Consider the following 17953-nt stretch of genomic DNA (forward strand, 5'->3'; position numbering starts at 1 on the left):
TTATGCGTTTCTTGTCATTTTGAGCATGTCAAAAATTCCCACGGGCGCGCAATTTTTTACGCACGCGGTGCGCACGTAGCGTTAAAAACATATTTTTTTCTCTTGAATTATATTTTTCAAGCCTTTACTAGTAATTTTGAAAACAATTTAGACCTTTTCCAGTTTAAATAACGCCATACAAACACGTTGAATTAGACAATTTGTGCGCATTTTTTATGAAAAAGCTTAAAAAATCGTCAAAATTATGTCTCTTTTTAAACAGTCATAGTTTCTAAAGTAAACCGTGAACCGTTTATTTTTATTACAAAATCTAGAAGTTGATGAGTTGTAGATATCGGATCATGCATCGATAAGGCTAAAAAAACATTGTGACGTCATCGTATGGCCACACGAATGTAAAATATAGGATTTTTGTCTCTTTCGTTATTGCTCATCACATTCAATGGAGCGCATCACGCTTATCTGTATTCCTTTTTCTCCTACATTTATATATTGTGTAGGTCAATCAACTTTCTTTAGCATGAGATAAAAATATTTTAATTTTTATGACGTCATCATGCCTAAAAATTTTAATTACGTGGGTCATTAATTTTATCTTTACAGTAAATTTTAATCTGTAATAGCTCGTAAGAATAAAATGTGATAATCACGATTAAAACGTTTTCTGGAAGCTATTGGATTGTAGATACGAATTCATGTAAACATTTTGCCAATCGGATGTTGTGACGTCATCATATGGCCAGTTGAATAAAAAAAGTCGTATTTTCATATTTTGCGTAATAGTTCATCACATTTAAAAGGGTGCGCATCTATATTTTACGTATTCAAATTTCTTCTACACGTTAATATGTTGTTCCTGAGATAATTTTCTTCTGAAATTGCTATCTAAGTGTTTCATTTTGATACCGTCGCCATGTTAAAAATTGGAATAAATGGCGGGTCCCGTAATTTCACCTATTCTACACTGTATGTAATATGTATACAGATTATACTGTTTGCATGTATATACTATATGACACAAAATTGACAGAATTCAGCACTAACAGCATATCATATTTTTCAGTTCTTGTCATAATGCCATAATCTTTATCTGTGTGCAATATTCCAACGTATTACGTGCACATGGCGTTTGTCGTGGTGCGGATAACTAACTCGTCAAAGTGACGAGTTTCATGTCTAGTTCTTATTTCTTTCTCCCTCATTTTTGTGTCTCACGTATCTCAAAAACTTGTAAACATAACATTTCATAACTTTGTCAACATATGGGCATTTACGTGAAGTTGTGCACCTCCTATTTTTGAATGACGTCAGAGTTGCGCAACGTGACTTACGCGCGATTTTATGATTTTTAATGATTGATCATAGCTTAAAAACCAAGCGTAATTTTTTTTTTACCCTTTATGAAAATTTAAGTCATATCAAGGGCAAACTTTTAGTTAACTAAAAATGGCGTGTTTTACAAGAAGTTATGCGCGCACGCGCATTTAAAATTTTAAAATGCGCAAAATTAATTTCTAATCAACTTTTTACGCCATTCATGACATTTTGCGCATGTCAAAATTTCCCGCGCGCGCGAACAATTTTACGCTTGCAGTGCGCACGCAGCATGAAAATCATGTTTTTTTCTATTAAATTGTGATTTTCCAGCCTTTCCTAGTCATTTTTAAAAAGATTGACATCATTTCAAATTAAAATGACGTCATACGTACACGTTGATTTAGACCATTTGCATGCGTTTTAGTTGCAAAAGTTACAAAATATTGTCAAAATTATGCCTATTTTGAATCTATTATAGCTCCTCAGGATCAACCGTTACCCCCGAGTTTTTTAACTTAAGAGAGCCAGTCACTAAAAATCAAACATTAGGTGGCAAGGGTCAAAATTTCGAATTGTCTCATATTTTGCACATTGGTAGACCTTGATGTAAGTAAACCTGATGTGTAGTTTGTTTGGTAAAATATCGCTTAGTTTTCGAGAAAATCGAAAAATAACGATTTTCGGCCAATTTTGTTAATTTTTGGTGTATAATTTACATTAAGTTTAACAGCCTCTGGAAGCCAAATGTAGCAACCTAGCGTTTTAATATTTTACACTTACGTTAACTAGCATCTTGACAATAATTTAGTAAAGTTTCAAAAAATTTGATGAAATTTTAAGATTTTTACTAATTAATTACTAATTAGCATATATAAAACTCTTAAAAAGTAGGTTAAAAACAAACGCGTTTTTTTTCATGTGCGACGAATTTTTTTAAAATAAAAAAATCATCAATATAAAGTTTAGATACTAATATTTATGAATCAAGTAAAAAAAAATTGGGGAAACTATTTTGCGCTCCGCGCCAGAGCCACAAAGTTGTAAGAAATTCAAAGATTTTATCTGTCGGCAAGATCAATCAGATGTACCTATTGTTATCTATTTAGCAATCTAAGTCGCTTTGAGCTAAACTTTTATTACGCGAAACAAAATTGAAAGATAAACTGAAAGTTCCTGGAATAATTTTGAATTAAGTTGCAATTTAAACACAAACTAAAAATACGTTTCTGGTAAAATTTCAATTACTAATCAATATACAAAATTAAGCAATTATCTAAAAATCACTCGCTTATTCTTTGTCAAACCACATTATTATAAATTATTCCATCCTCTCATAGTTTATAGGATAAAACTGAAAAACACATTTGTTTTAACTTGTTATCGTTTTCCTGTTTGTCGAACCTGGTCGAACATACTCAGCGAGAATGTTTCAAAACATTAACCACAGTAGACAAAACACTTTACTGCATATATTCGATAGACAACGATATCTTCATTGGCGTTGACAACGGAACTGATTTGTTATCCATTTTAGTTTATGTCTTACAATGTAAAGACGTGTTGAAAATAATTTTTATATATACTTATTGTCTGATGGCTTTAAGTTCAAACAAGATGGAGATTTCATGTTCTTTTAAATCGGTTGTTGGCGGAGCTTGTGGATTCGATAGAAAAGACCGCAAACAGAGCACTGAAGTCCTACCTTTACAAGCATGTCAGAAGGAAATCGCTGCACACAGACACATGTTTAGGTTTACGGGCATTGATAGTGAGGTAGACCTAATTCTTAGTCGAGCAGCCATGTTTACCTTGCCCGCTGATATACATAGTTGGACTGTTTGTCCCTTGCATCGATCGGAACTTGGCTTAGGTTGGTCTCGAGGAAATAACAACAGATGTAGAGTGCCGCCTGATCTCTCTAATCACATCCAAAGCAAAGGAAAGGGACCCAAGTGCGATAGGGGTATTAGCAAAGAAGATTCGCAACTAATATTAAAGAAAACAGGAACTTTCCTGCAAGTTGGTTCAGGTAAATATAATTTAATTTTTATATTTTTATATATTTAATGTAATTTAAACTGTTAAACAAAACCCTGTAAGTAAATGTTTTTACGCTTTTTATCAGGTATCTGTTCAACTTGCCGTAAGATGCTGAAGTCATTGTTACCTGTAACCTCGAACACTGAAACAAATAACCCTAGTCTCGTCGATCAGATGAGCGCACTAACAACTGTAAGTTAAAAAATACCGTACAGTATGACATTTATGAATACGCATTTATTGGCGGAAATAATGTGTTTCATGTTACTTTGTTCATTTTTTTTCGTATGTTGGTGGTAGGAGGAATATTTTCTGCATTCCCTGCCATTGTCATCATCATTTTATATATATCACGAATCAGTGCGTCAATAATTGAATCAAAGTCAGTAGTAATTTTTTACCAATATTATTCTTATTTTCAGGAAAGTAATAAGGATGAGTTTTACATGCCATTAGCCACTCCAACTTGTCAAACACCGGCGTGTGATGTTATGGATACTCAAATGAGCCTATATCAATTTTGCGATCCAACTTTTGCTTCAGCTACCTCAGAAGATGAATCAATTCAATCTACACCAAGAGAAAAATTAAATGCATTTCTCAATTCAAGGGACGTCAGTCCAATTAGATATCCTTTATCTGCACCGCTGGAGCAAGTTTCAGACCGTACTAAACGTTTCCACATGCGCAAGGCTCGTCAAGTTGTCTCTATGTGCCTGGAAGAAATCGCACCTGGTCAGTCGACTACTCTACTTGAAGGCTTATCAAGTGATAAAACCACAGAAGCTGACGAAAGAACCGATTCTTCTCTATTAGATGCTCTATCAGAATGCTATCTTCATACTAACCACTGGAGTACAAGACGTCAGATTTTATCGATCATGGTTGATAAGGTTACCTTCAAGGAACTGCAGAAATGGATACCTAACTTGACTAGATACCGTTTTAACGTGGCCAAACACCATTTATTGTTACATGGTAGAGGTTCTGTAATTCAACCTCTAAAGAACACTAGAGTATGCGTACAGCCAGGGAAAATTGACCACTTTGTTACCTTTATAACAAGTTCTCAAGTTATACAAGACTTGCCATTTGGAGAAAAAACTCTAAAACTTTCTACAGACAGAGTTATAAAAATCCCAAATGTTGTGCGTAATCTTATCCCAGAACAATGTATTCTTCAATACGAGAGTTACTGTCAAGAGAAGAATTTTCAACCTATGAGCCGCAGTACATTGCGTAGAGTTCTCAGTGTTTGTTCTGCTTCTGTACGCAAATCCTTACAGGGCCTTGATTATATCTCTGCCAATGGTGGAAAAGCCTTCGATGACCTGGAGAACATCGTTGATAAGCTGGGAGATTGCTATGAAATGGGTTTGACTTGGGCCAAACAAACAAACCAAAAACTTAAAGATGCCAAGCGCTACCTAAAAGGTGACTATAAGGTAATAACAATCTTGTTTAAATATCTTGATAACTGCTACAGTATAAATAGAAAAACAATATAATAAAAAAGGCAAAGTAGCGCGTTGTATGTTGCTCAGTAAAGCATGTAAGAAACATTCAAGACTAATTACATTTTTTATACAAGTCCTTTTATATATTATTGCAGATTCACATTTCTAACCATTCTGAAGTTGCCGATCATTGTAGGGCGTATGCTCTTAGTTCTTGCGAAGACAAATATTACCAGACTGTCTGTGATCATGACCACAATGCAAGATGTGACAGATGTCGTATATTTCCAGAAGCTTTGTCTGAAATTCTTGAAGCTTTAAACGAAGTGCGCTGCTCTTCTGAAGAAAAAGATGACATGGAGTACGTAATTACACGGTCAGTCCAAGACATCGAGACGTGGAAGGCGCATATCTTAAGATCCATTAACCAAGACGCTGCACGACATGATATTTTAGGAGATTTGAATCCTGGTTGTGCCCTAATTGTTTTAGACTGGGCGATGAAGTTTGTACCACGTAAATACCGCGAAAGCCAAAGAGACTGGTTTGGAAAGCGTGGACTTCCGTGGCACATAACGGTCTTGACGAAAAAGAATAAAGATAGAGAGGTACAGATGCTTACGTTTGTGCATATTTTTAAATCTTGCAGTCAGGATAGTACTACTGTTGTGGCAATCATCGACGATGTGTTGAGGCAGCTGCCATCTATTGCACCCGATATACACTGTGTGTATCTGCGTCAAGATAATGCAGGATGCTACCACTCTGCCCTAACATTACTCTCGTTACCAAAGATAGCGAAAGAAACGAAGATCAAAATCCGACGTATTGATTTTTCGGACCCTCAAGGGGGGAAGGGCGCATGTGACCGCAAGGCAGCCCATATCAAAAATCACATGAATAAATATCTTAATTCAGGAAAAGATATTGAAAATCCAGAGCAGATGAAGGCAGCAATTGAGTCCTTTGGAGGCATTCCTGGAGTGAAAGTCATAGTTTGTGCTTTACCTACTGGTACTATTTGTGCAGCAGGGAAATGGAAAGGCGTGAGTCACATCAACAACATAGAGTATGGAAGCAGGTCCATGAAGGTCTGGATGGCGTATGGTATTGGTGCAGGACAAAATCTACTTTTGAGTAAATTCTGTGTGCCCTCGAAACTACCCAATTTAATTCATAATAAGGATACAACGTCTGATCAAAAACAAGTATCATTTATTACAGTAAAAGCAAGAATACAAGCCAAGACATCTCATGAAGAACAAGCTGATATAAATGACGACGAACAAATAGAAAGTGAAGAAAGTCCTGGCACCCCCAGCAAACTGTTCTTTTGTCGCGAACAAGGTTGCATTAGGTCATATCAGAGATACTCTTCCCTAGAGAAACACTTAGATTATGAAAATCACAAGAACGCACTAGAACATGAAACACTATATGACAGGGCAATGAAATTATACGCAACACAACTAGAAGAGGGTACTTCTAAAAATCCAGAACCAACAAGAACCAACGATTTGCCACGGTTTGACATTGGCCCCGACCTGCAAATGGGCTGGGCGTTAAAGTCCTCTGCAAAAAAAACCCGATTTTCTGTTCCACAGAAAACCTACCTTATTGATGTTTTTGACGTTGGAGAGCAGACAGGACAGAAAGCTGATCCATGTGATGTCTCACGAGAGATGAGATCGGCCAGGCACAGCGATGGTTCACATCTATTTAGCAAGAGTGAATTTTTAACAGCACAGCAGATTGCAAGTTTTTTCTCACGCTTAGCTAAATAAAGGAGGACAGATGCAGCCGTTCATGATGATGATGATGACGAAGATGATGATTACGATAGTAATGAAGATGGTGACGAAGTCCAAGAAAATGGAGACGATTCAAAAACGGAAAAAGAAAGAGAAATTCAAATTTTGTCGCAAACCGTACTGGACACAATAGGCTTGCAGCATCCAATAATGTTTGAAAGGCATAATATTTGTGAACTGAAAGCTCAAGAAAAACTCTCCAGATTCTCTTTGCCAATGTTGCAAGAAATGTGTGCTTCTCTTGAACTTGATACCACAGATATAACCATAAAGCGCAAGAAGCCATACATTGATTTGCTGGGAAAGCTGGTTTCCACGTGCAGTTGCTCGATTGATTAAGGTAGCAACGAAGGTAAAACTGTGTCTGTGAGAATTCTTTAAAATAACAATTTAATATGTGGGACGATTCTGTTGTCTAAATTGTTAGTATTTTAAGTCGCGTTCTGTAAATTTTTAATAAAGCGAAGGGGTGAAACAATGGTAAAACAATAATTTATTGTTTAGGCCACGAATTATTAGGAAATTTCGCACGAGCACATGAACGTTAACGGTTGTCACCATTCTACTCATTTGCATAACAACAGAGTTCAGCGAACATTTGCGTTAACGTACTTGCTCGTTTTGATTTCGCGCTTCGACGGGAAGTGTAGAACGCAACACATGTGTAGCGCACGCAACATACGCCACAAGTATTAAAACAAATCACGGAATACCTTGGGTTTAGAGACTAAGCCTAGCCAGGCATGTTTAATCATGTTTTGGTTAACGTTTTTCATTGACGCTATTTTTCAGAAATAAGGTTCTCGACGCACGTAACTAAAGTTTTTCGTAATGCTTGCGCACGCACAGATCAAGTTGTTTACAAAGTGGGCGGAGCTTGGAAAATAGCGTTAACGTGCTCGTGCGAAAACTCCCTATATGAGAAGATAAGAAAATTATGTTGTAAAGCCTGTTTTCCACTAGGCGAAATTATTCGCGCAAATCAAACATTTTCGCGTATACGCGCACGCCCAATGGAACACGTTGTTGATAAAAATAAACTGCGCATGCAAAAAATGTTCAATTCGCGAGAATAAATTCACCTTGTGGAAAACATAACAGGCTTGATGAAGCTAAGCGAGTTATAATGTTGAGCTCAGATAGTAATTGCTTAATTTCATCATGGGTTAGTCGTTTAAATTTTACTAGAAATTTATTTTTAGTTTGTGTTTATATTAAAACGTAAATCCAAATTATTCAGGACCTTTCAGTTTACCTTTAAAGTTTGTTGCTCATAGTAAAATTTACCTTAAATATGTAAATAGAGAACAATAGGTACATCCGATTGATCTTGCCGACAGATAAAATCTTTGAATTTCTTTCAAATTTGTGGCTCTGGCGCGGAGCGCAAATAAGTTTCCCCAAATTTTTTTTACTTGATTCATAAATATTAGTATCTAAACTTTAGATTGATGATTTTTTTATTAAAAAAAAATTCGTCGCACATGAAAAAAAACGCGTTTGTTTTTACCCTACTTTATAAGAGTTTTATATATGCTAATTAGTAATTAATTAGTAAAAATCTTAGAATTTCATCAAATTTTTTGAAACTTTACTTAATTATTGTCAAGATGCTAGTTAACATAAGTGTAAAATATTTAAACGCTAGGTAGCTACGTTTGGCTTCCAGAGGCTGTTAAACTTAATGTAAATTATACACCAAAAATTAACAAAATTGGCCGAAAATCGTTATTTTTCGATTTTCTCGAAAACTAAGCGATATTTGACCAAACAAACTACACATCAGGTTTACTTACATCAAGGTCTACCAATGTGCAAAATATGAGCCAATTCGAAATTTTTACCCTTGCCACTAAATTACGAATATGTCTGATTTTTGGTGACAAGCACTCTTAATATGTAAGCAGATATGATGTAGATATGAATTCATGCAGAATTTTTTCCTTACGGATGTTGTGACGTCATCGTATGGCCACACAAATGTAAAAAATAGGATTTTTGTCTCTTTCGTTATTGCTCATCACATTCAATGGAGCGCATCACGCTTATCCGTCTTCCATTTTCTCCGAGATTTTAATATTATCTAGGTCAATCAACTATCTTTCGCATGAGTTAAAAATATTTTAATTTTTATAACGTCATCATGCCTAAAAATTTAAATTACGTGGGTCATTAATTTTATCTTTACAGTAAATTTTAATCTGTTATAGCTCGTAAGAATAAAATGTGATAATCACGATTAAAACGTTTTCTAGAAGCTATTGGATTGTAGATACGAATTCATGTGAACATTTTGTCAATCAGATGTAGTGACGTCATCATATGGCCAGTTGAATAAAAAAAGTCGTATTTTCATATTTTGCGTCATAGTTCATCACATTTAAAAGAGCGCGCATCTATATTTTACGTATCCAAATTTCTTCTACACGCTAATATGTTGTTGCTGAGATAATATCCTTCCGAAATTGGTATTTTAGTGTTTCATTTTGATACCGTCGCCATGTTAAAAAATGGAATAAATGGCGGGTCCCGTAATTTCACCTATTCTACACTGTATGTAATATGTATACAGATTATACTGTTTGCATGTATATACTATATGACACAAAATTGACAGAATTCAGCACTAACAGCATATCATATTTTTCAGTTCTTGTCATAATGCCATAATCTTTATCTGTGTGCAATATTCCAACGTATGACGTGCACGTGGCGTTTGTCGTGGTGCGGATAACTAACTCGTCAAAGTGACGAGTTTCATGTCTAGTTCTTCTTTCCTTCCTTCCTTTTTGTGAGTCGTGTTCCTCTAAAATGTGTAAACATAACATTTCATAACTTTGACAACATATGGGCATTTACGTGAAGTTGTGCACCTCCTATTTTTGAATGACGTCATAGTTGCGCAACGTGACTTATGCGCAATTTTATGAATTTCAATGATTGATCATAGATTAAAAACCAAAAGTCATTTAGTATTGACACTTTGACAAAATTTAAGTCATATCAGGGGCAAACTTTCTACGGATTAAAAATGGCATGTTTGACAAGAAGTTACGCGCGCACACGCATTTAAAATTTCAAAATGCGCAAAATTAATTTCTAATCAACTTTTTACGCGTTTCTTGTCATTTTGAGCATGTCAAAAATTCCCACGGGCGCGCAATTTTTTATGCGCGCGGTGCGCACATAGCGTTAAAAACATATTTTTTTCTCTTGAATTATATTTTTCAAGCCTTTCCCAGTGATTTTGAAAACAATTTAGACCTTTTCCAGTTTAAATAACGCCATACGAACACGTTGAATTAGACAATTCGTGCGCGTTTTTTATGAAAAAGCTTAAAAAATCGTCAAAATTATGTCTTTTTTTAAACAGTCATAGTTTCTAAAGTAAACCGTTAACCGTTTATTTTTATTACAAAATCTAGAAGTTGATGAGTTGTAGATATCGGATCATGCATCAATAAGGCTAAAAAAACATTGTGACGTCATCGTATGGCCACACGAATGTAAAATATAGGATTTTTGTCTCTTTCGTTATTGCTCATCACATTCAATGGAGCGCATCGCGCTTATCTGTATTCCTTTTTCTCCTACATTTATATATTGTGTAGGTCAATCAACTTTCTTTAGCATGAGATAAAAATATTTTAATTTTTATGACGTCATCATGCCTAAAAATTTTAATTACGTGGGTCATTAATTTCATCTTTACAGTAAATTTTAATCTGTAATAGCTCGTAAGAATAAAATGTGATAATCACGATTAAAACGTTTTCTGGAAGCTATTGGATTGTAGATACGAATTCATGTAAACATTTTGCCAATCGGATGTTGTGACGTCATCATATGGCCAGTTGGATAAAAAAAGTCGTATTTTCATATTTTGCGTAATAGTTCATCACATTTAAAAGGGTGCGCATCTATATTTTACGTATTCAAATTTCTTCTACACGTTAATATGTTGTTCCTGAGATAATTTCCTTCTGAAATTGCTATCTAAGTGTTTCATTTTGATACCGTCGCCATGTTAAAAATTGGAATAAATGGCGGGTCCCGTAATTTCACCTATTCTACACTGTATGTAATATGTATACAGCTTATACTGTTTGCATGTATATACTATATGACACAAAATTCAGCACTAACAGCATGTCATATTCTTCAGTTCTTGTCATAATGCCATAATCTTTATCTGTGTGCAATATTCCAACGTATGACGTGCACGTGGCGTTTGTCGTGGTGCGGATAACTAACTCGTCAAAGTGACGAGTTTCATGTCTAGTCTGTATTATTCTTGGATCCTTCCTTCCTTTTTGTGAGTCGCGTTTCTCTAAAATGTGTAAACATAACATTTCATAACTTTGACAACATATGGGCATTTACGTGAAGTTGTGCACCTCCTATTTTTGAATGACGTCATAGTTGCGCAACGTGACTTACGCGCAATTTTATGAATTTCAATGATTGATTATAGATTAAAAACCAAAAGTCATTTAGTATTGACACTTTGACAAAATTTAAGTCATATCAGGGGCAAACTTTCTACGGATTAAAAATGGCATGTTTCACAAGAAGTTACGCGCGCACGCGCATTTAAAATTTCAAAATGCGCAAAATTAATTTCTAATCAACTTTTTATGCGTTTCTTGTCATTTTGAGCATGTCAAAAATTCCCACGGGCGCGCAATTTTTTACGCACGCGGTGCGCACGTAGCGTTAAAAACATATTTTTTTCTCTTGAATTATATTTTTCAAGTCTTTCCTAGTAATTTTGAAAACAATTTAGACCTTTTCCAGTTTAAATAACGCCATACGAACACGTTGAATTAGACAATTTGTGCGCGTTTTTTATGAAAAAGCTTAAAAAATCGTCAAAATTATGTCTTTTTTTAAACAGTCATAGTTTCTAAAGTAAACCGTGAACCGTTTATTTTTATTACAAAATCTAGAAGTTGATGAGTTGTAGATATCGGATCATGCATCGATAAGGCTAAAAAAACATTGTGACGTCATCGTATGGCCACACAAATGTAAAAATTAGGATTTTTGTCTCTTTCGTTATTGCTCATCACATTCAATGGAGCGCATCACGCTTATCTGTATTCCTTTTTCTCCTAAATTTATATATTGTGTAGGTCAATCAACTTTCTTTAGCATGAGATAAAAATATTTTAATTTTTATGACGTCATCATGCCTAAAAATTTTAATTACGTGGGTCATTAATTTCATCTTTACAGTAAATTTTAATCTGTAATAGCTCGTAAGAATAAAATGTGATAATCACGATTAAAACGTTTTCTGGAAGCTATTGGATTGTAGATACGAATTCATGTAAACATTTTGCCAATCGGATGTTGTGACGTCATCATATGGCCAGTTGAATAAAAAAAGTCGTATTTTCATATTTTGCGTAATAGTTCATCACATTTAAAAGGGTGCGCATCTATATTTTACGTATTCAAATTTCTTCTACACGTTAATATGTTGTTCCTGAGATAATTTCCTCCAGAAATTGCTATTTAAGTGTTTCATTTTGATACCGTCGCCATGTTAAAAATTGGAATAAATGGCGGGTCCCGTAATTTCACCTATTCTACACTGTATGTAATATGTATACAGATTATACTCTTTGCATGTATATACTATATGACACAAATTGACAGAATTCAGCACTAACAGCATATCATATTCTTCAGTTCTTGTCATAATGCCATAATCTTTATCTGTGTGCAATATTCCAACGTATGACGTGCACGTGGCGTTTGTCGTTGTGCGGATAACTAACTCGTCAAAGTGACGAGTTTCATGTCTAGTTTTTTTTTTTTTTGTATAGTTTTTTAATTATATGTACTGTTAATGATAACTTATGTAAATATTTTTGTAGTAAGTAACGGCCTTGTGAAAAACACCAATATGGTGATTCAAGTGTTGCATCCGTTTTTAAATAAAGTTGTTATTAGTTATCCGCTTGGTAGAGCGGATAACTCCTTGTTATTGTATGGGATCAATATTTTTTTTCTGTATTATTCTTGGATCCTTCCTTCCTTTTTGTGAGTCGCGTTTCTCTAAAATGTGTAAACATAACATTTCATAACTTTGACAACATATGGGCATTTACGTGAAGTTGTGCACCTCCTATTTTTGAATGACGTCATAGTTGCGCAACGTGACTTACGCGCAATTTTATGAATTTCAATGATTGATTATAGATTAAAAACCAAAAGTCATTTAGTATTGACACTTTGACAAAATTTAAGTCATATCAGGGGCAAACTTTCTACGGATTAAAAATGGCATGTTTCACAAGAAGTTACGCGCGCACGCGCATTTAAAATTTCAAAATGCGCAAAATTAATTTCTTATCAACTTTTTATGCGTTTCTTGTCATTTTGAGCATGTCAAAAATTCCCACGGGCGCGCAATTTTTTACGCACGCGGTGCGCATGTAGCGTTAAAAACATATTTTTTTCTCTTGAATTATATTTTTCAAGTCTTTCCTAGTAATTTTGAAAACAATTTAGACCTTTTCCAGTTTAAATAACGCCATACGAACACGTTGAATTAGACAATTCGTGCGCGTTTTTTATGAAAAAGCTTAAAAAATCGTCAAAATTATGTCTTTTTTTAAACAGTCATAGTTTCTAAAGTAAACCGTGAACCGTTTATTTTTATTACAAAATCTAGAAGTTGATGAGTTGTAGATATCGGATCATGCATCGATAAGGCTAAAAAAACATTGTGACGTCATCGTATGGCCACACGAATGTAAAATATAGGATTTTTGTCTCTTTCGTTATTGCTCATCACATTCAATGGAGCGCATCACGCTTATCTGTATTCCTTTTTCTCCTAAATTTATATATTGTGTAGGTCAATCAACTTTCTTTAGCATGAGATAAAAATATTTTAATTTTTATGACGTCATCATGCCTAAAAATTTTAATTACGTGGGTCATTAATTTCATCTTTACAGTAAATTTTAATCTGTAATAGCTCGTAAGAATAAAATGTGATAATCACGATTAAAACGTTTTCTGGAAGCTATTGGATTGTAGATACGAATTCATGTAAACATTTTGCCAATCGGATGTTGTGACGTCATCATATGGCCAGTTGAATAAAAAAAGTCGTATTTTCATATTTTGCGTAATAGTTCATCACATTTAAAAGGGTGCGCATCTATATTTTACGTATTCAAATTTCTTCTACACGTTAATATGTTGTTCCTGAGATAATTTCCTCCAGAAATTGCTATTTAAGTGTTTCATTTTGATACCGTCGCCATGTTAAAAATTGGAATAAATGGCGGGTCCCGTAATTTCACCTATTCTACACTGTATGTAATATGTATACAGATTATACTCTTTGCATGTATATACTATATGACACAAATTGACAGAATTCAGCACTAACAGCATATCATATTCTTCAGTTCTTGTCATAATGCCATAATCTTTATCTGTGTGCAATATTCCAACGTATGACGTGCACGTGGCGTTTGTCGTTGTGCGGATAACTAACTCGTCAAAGTGACGAGTTTCATGTCTAGTTATTATTATTATTATATAATCCATTATATTATTCCTAATGAATGTTTCCATAGTTTTACATACTAGTGAAGTCAGTCTCACTGGTCTATAATTCAAAGGTATAGACTTATTTCCCTTTTTGAATATAGGTATAACGTCTTTCTTCATCAGTTTAGTGAACAAATGCTTAAAAAGATCAGCCAATTGTAAACTTGTTTCCTTACAGATAAAGACCATATTTCACTAACCTTATAACCTTGAAAATGACCTTTGACCTGAAAATGAGAGTGGCAGCCACCCCTATCTTTTTGTCATGCCATAAAGGATATATTCCACATGGTTGCCTGCTAGCGATATTTCTTTTCGTACATAAGTTGGAGACCCCTCATGAAACGTCATAAATTAAACATGAATATTCATTAGTCATATCCATAAGGTGTCACATAAGAATTGACCTACCTACAATTCACTAATGCAAACACTTCACTAATGCAAACACTTTCTGTCAAGCCATTTCTGTGTAGTCAAGTGGATTAGACTATGTATGAGGTTCGAAACCCATGAGCAACTTGTTTTTACTTTATAGTGAGAGAGATTATTATTATTATTATTAGCAAATATTAGGGTTAGGTTTAGTTATATTTAGGAAGTAGTTCGGCTATCTTTCACATAGGGGGTCCCCAACTTATGTATAAAAAAAAAAATCACTGCCTGCTATTAACTACGGTACTTATAATGGAAGTTTTTAATATGGGGACAGAAACGAGTAAAAAACAATTTCTTATCAATATAACATCATTCTCATGAGAACACTTTTCAAATACCAGCAACTGAGGGAGCAAGTAAAAAAAGGTCATCCTCATAACTATAAGGTGATTTAAATAATGTTACAAGTACTACATTGGCAGCTGTTGATTCAAATTATTTAGTCTATTGTTAAGGGTACTAATATGTCATATTTTTTTAAAATGTATTTAAGCCATTTTTTCAACTTTGTGGTTAGAATTAAAACATTATGTATTAACAACAAGTGTAACTGTAACTTATGGTGAAAGACCTAATCAATTTTATTGAATCAAAATATAATATAGAAAAATGAATTCACTAAAAATTTGAAAACAAATGAAAAAATTATTTGCCATTTCTTACATTTTGGCTGGCTATATTTAATTGACTGTTTTTGTTTGTTAAAAGTCTGTTTTTTTCTTTTAATGTTCATGCATTATATGAAAGTTTGAAAGTACTAAAAAAATATTTATCTATTCACCAGCCTGTGCCTCCTTTTTAAAATGTCTTTTATTCCAGTCAACTCAGGCAGCGCTTGTCTGCTTTATACTATCTACTTTGTCCAAGTACGCTCACTTACTCATTACTTACTTACTCATGCTAATGTTGCCCAAAAGCTCTGCTAATTTTTCTGGCTGTTTTACTTTATTGTTTTGATTTAGTTTTTTGATTATTTTATTTTGTATCTCCATTGAGATCCAGCCACTGATACCCACAAGATTTTCATTATTTTCAGTAATTTACCTTTGGATTTATATGTTATAAAGAAAAGGGGAACATAACCCTAGCCTGCCTAACACCCTCAGATACTCTAAATGGATTAAAGAGTTACCCTAACGAATCACAAATCTTTGGTTCACATACCAACATTTAAGGAGTTTACAATAGAAAGATTTATACTACTGTATTGTCTATGAGCTTTCTATAAAGAGTCCAGTGATTTAACCTGATAATGATGCTTTTCTGGAATCTAGAAAACAGGCAACAACTTGACTCCTGATCCTATTGTAGTAGTCTATATGTTTCAAAACCAAGATACTGTTCATGTATCATTACAATGTTTGCTTTAAACGCAAATTGATAATAATGAGATTCCAATGAGTTACTGCAATAACAGATTAAAAAACCTTTGATAATACAGTACAGTAATACAGCAATAGGTCTATAGTTACTCTGAATTAGTAACATATCCTGATCTACTACTTAACAACTGGCACTGGAATATCAACTTTAACTAGACCTTGCAAGAAACAGCATAGCATTAAAGCAAATACTCAAAGATATTAAGTTGTCTACTTCATAACGAATAGTCAGTTCGCTTAGTTTTGGTCAGATGTTTTTCCTACTGTACATAATTGTACTTTATACCAAGTACATGTAAGAATACTTGATCAAGTTGATAAAAAATGATATGTGAAGTGTGTTCATTATTGTAGATAAACAACAGATTGGTTTAATAGCTTAAAAGTACTGTATAACACTGGCAAACTTTACCAACTTTTTGTTTGCAAACTCATTTGAAACGAAAGTTGGTTGCTGAAGTTTACCGGTGTAGACTAGGCTTTAGTGACAAGTGAAAGTTTAGCCAATACTGTGAATTGAAAAATAAATAAATAAATGCACTAATATATACATGGGGATATAAATTATAATAAACTTACTTGCTTTCATCCGCAAACACCTCAAAAACAGTCTTTAGGTCCCTGATCTCATGGGGCGTCAGCTCAGTTAGCACTGTTCTTGATACCTTGTAACCCATAAATATCTTTGTATCCTCACCTATCTTTTCTTCTGTTAGAATTGTATCTAACTACAATAAGTAAAAACAAATTATTATCAATTAAAATATCTTACAGTATAAAACATTCTATAACATCATATTCAATCTGAATAATTTAGGTTCTTCAAATTTATAAAATTTGATACATAATACTGCCAAAATGATGTTATTGTTAGTGACATACACTTTCCTTATTGGACCTGCTTAGATCTTGTACAGCCTCTAACCTTTCAGCAGCTGGAGGAATTGGGTCTTCCTTCTCTTCATTCTTTGGAGATTGAGATGACTTCTTTTTTAACTTTGTCCTTGGCATTTCTTTATAAAACAAACATCAAGTTTATTACTTCCAAAATCCAAAAATGAAAGCCAGTATACTATAAATTAAATTGGTAGTTTCAAGACGTTTCTTTGATTTTTTTATTATTGTATTTTGACATGCTTCTCTTTGTTATAATAAATTAGGATAAATCATTTGCTTAGAATGTGGTATACCAAAACATGGTTGCCGAAACATACCTGCTCACATAGATACACATTTACAACATTGTATAATGGTCAACCTACAAACAATAGTTATAAACTAGATATCGCTTTAGGCGATGCATGCACAGCAATCAAAGCCAAATCGGAACACTAAATGATATTTATTTATGTAAGGACATATCTCAGAATTCATGAAAATGCATCCATTAAAAGCAGCTCAAAATCTCGGAGGTCAGGCCTATGATGTCGTCTGCTGTAAGAGTTGTGAATGGTAGATTAATACCCTTTTCACATCTGCAAAATGTAACAACTTGTAACCAGGTTTGCAGAGTGTGAAAACAATTTTCTGGAAAAAAAACCAACAAGAGGCCTGTGTTTTTGTTCCGAGATGTCCGTGCGTGTATTGCCCAATCATAGTAATAGCACGCAACTATTCTCTCCTCCCAAGATTTCACAAGGTTCACATATATGTGTGTGAAAACAAGTTGTAACAATTTATGCAGATGTAAAAAGGGTATTAAAGAGGTAGTTAGCACTAGTAACTGTATGCACATTTTCAATTTGAGTGTCGTATCATCATGTAAGCAACCAGCAATAAGAAATATGATTACTTTGATCAATGGAGTATTTTCAGAATAGGATGGGGAAAAAAAGTAACTAGGAATATTTCAAGGCCTACTATATGATTAATACAGTGTGGTAACGGGAACGAGAGTAGGCGTTGAAAGCAGATGTGAAATTGAAAAAAT

The 17953-nt window shown here is 34.0% G+C and overlaps 3 protein-coding genes across 3 annotated transcripts in view; 2 read left to right on the forward strand and 1 right to left on the reverse strand.

Moving 5' to 3' along the window:
* The window catches only part of LOC144858645 (uncharacterized), a 43844-nt gene that overhangs the window by 17015 nt on the left and 8876 nt on the right, over positions 1–17953 (reverse strand). Inside the window, exons 2-3 of the mRNA XM_078714741.1 lie at positions 16906–17036; positions 16603–16751 (exon numbers count right to left, since the gene is read on the reverse strand). Of these exons, the coding sequence (XP_078570867.1) occupies positions 16603–16751; positions 16906–17034 (278 nt within the window). The 5' untranslated portion in view covers positions 17035–17036. The remainder of the gene's footprint in view (positions 1–16602; positions 16752–16905; positions 17037–17953) is intronic.
* LOC144858637 (uncharacterized) lies at positions 3458–6275 on the forward strand. Its single transcript, XM_078714734.1, has 3 exons — positions 3458–3549; positions 3780–4686; positions 6185–6275. Exons 1-3 carry the CDS (start codon positions 3466–3468, stop codon positions 6214–6216), a joined length of 1023 nt encoding a protein of 340 aa, XP_078570860.1. The 5' UTR covers positions 3458–3465; the 3' UTR covers positions 6217–6275.
* LOC144834462 (uncharacterized) lies at positions 4728–6072 on the forward strand. Its single transcript, XM_078689261.1, has 3 exons — positions 4728–4802; positions 4970–5883; positions 6039–6072. Exons 1-3 carry the CDS (start codon positions 4728–4730, stop codon positions 6070–6072), a joined length of 1023 nt encoding a protein of 340 aa, XP_078545387.1.

This window comes from Antedon bifida, chromosome 2, assembly GCF_963402885.1.
Source record: "Antedon bifida chromosome 2, ecAntBifi1.1, whole genome shotgun sequence".
In the NCBI taxonomy this organism is placed as follows: Eukaryota; Metazoa; Echinodermata; class Crinoidea; order Comatulida; family Antedonidae; genus Antedon; species Antedon bifida.

Coding starts and splice junctions, on each gene's coding strand:
- LOC144858637 (XM_078714734.1), top strand. CDS start 3,466: ATGCTGAAGTCATTGTTACCTGTAACCTCGAACACTGAAACAAATAAC. Junction 3,550..3,779: donor AGATGAGCGCACTAACAACT/GTAAGTTAAAAA, acceptor TCTTATTTTCAG/GAAAGTAATAAGGATGAGTT. Junction 4,687..6,184: donor TGGTGGAAAAGCCTTCGATG/ACCTGGAGAACA, acceptor TCATATCAGAGA/TACTCTTCCCTAGAGAAACA.
- LOC144834462 (XM_078689261.1), top strand. CDS start 4,728: ATGGGTTTGACTTGGGCCAAACAAACAAACCAAAAACTTAAAGATGCC. Junction 4,803..4,969: donor ACCTAAAAGGTGACTATAAG/GTAATAACAATC, acceptor ATATTATTGCAG/ATTCACATTTCTAACCATTC. Junction 5,884..6,038: donor AGTCACATCAACAACATAGA/GTATGGAAGCAG, acceptor CATTTATTACAG/TAAAAGCAAGAATACAAGCC.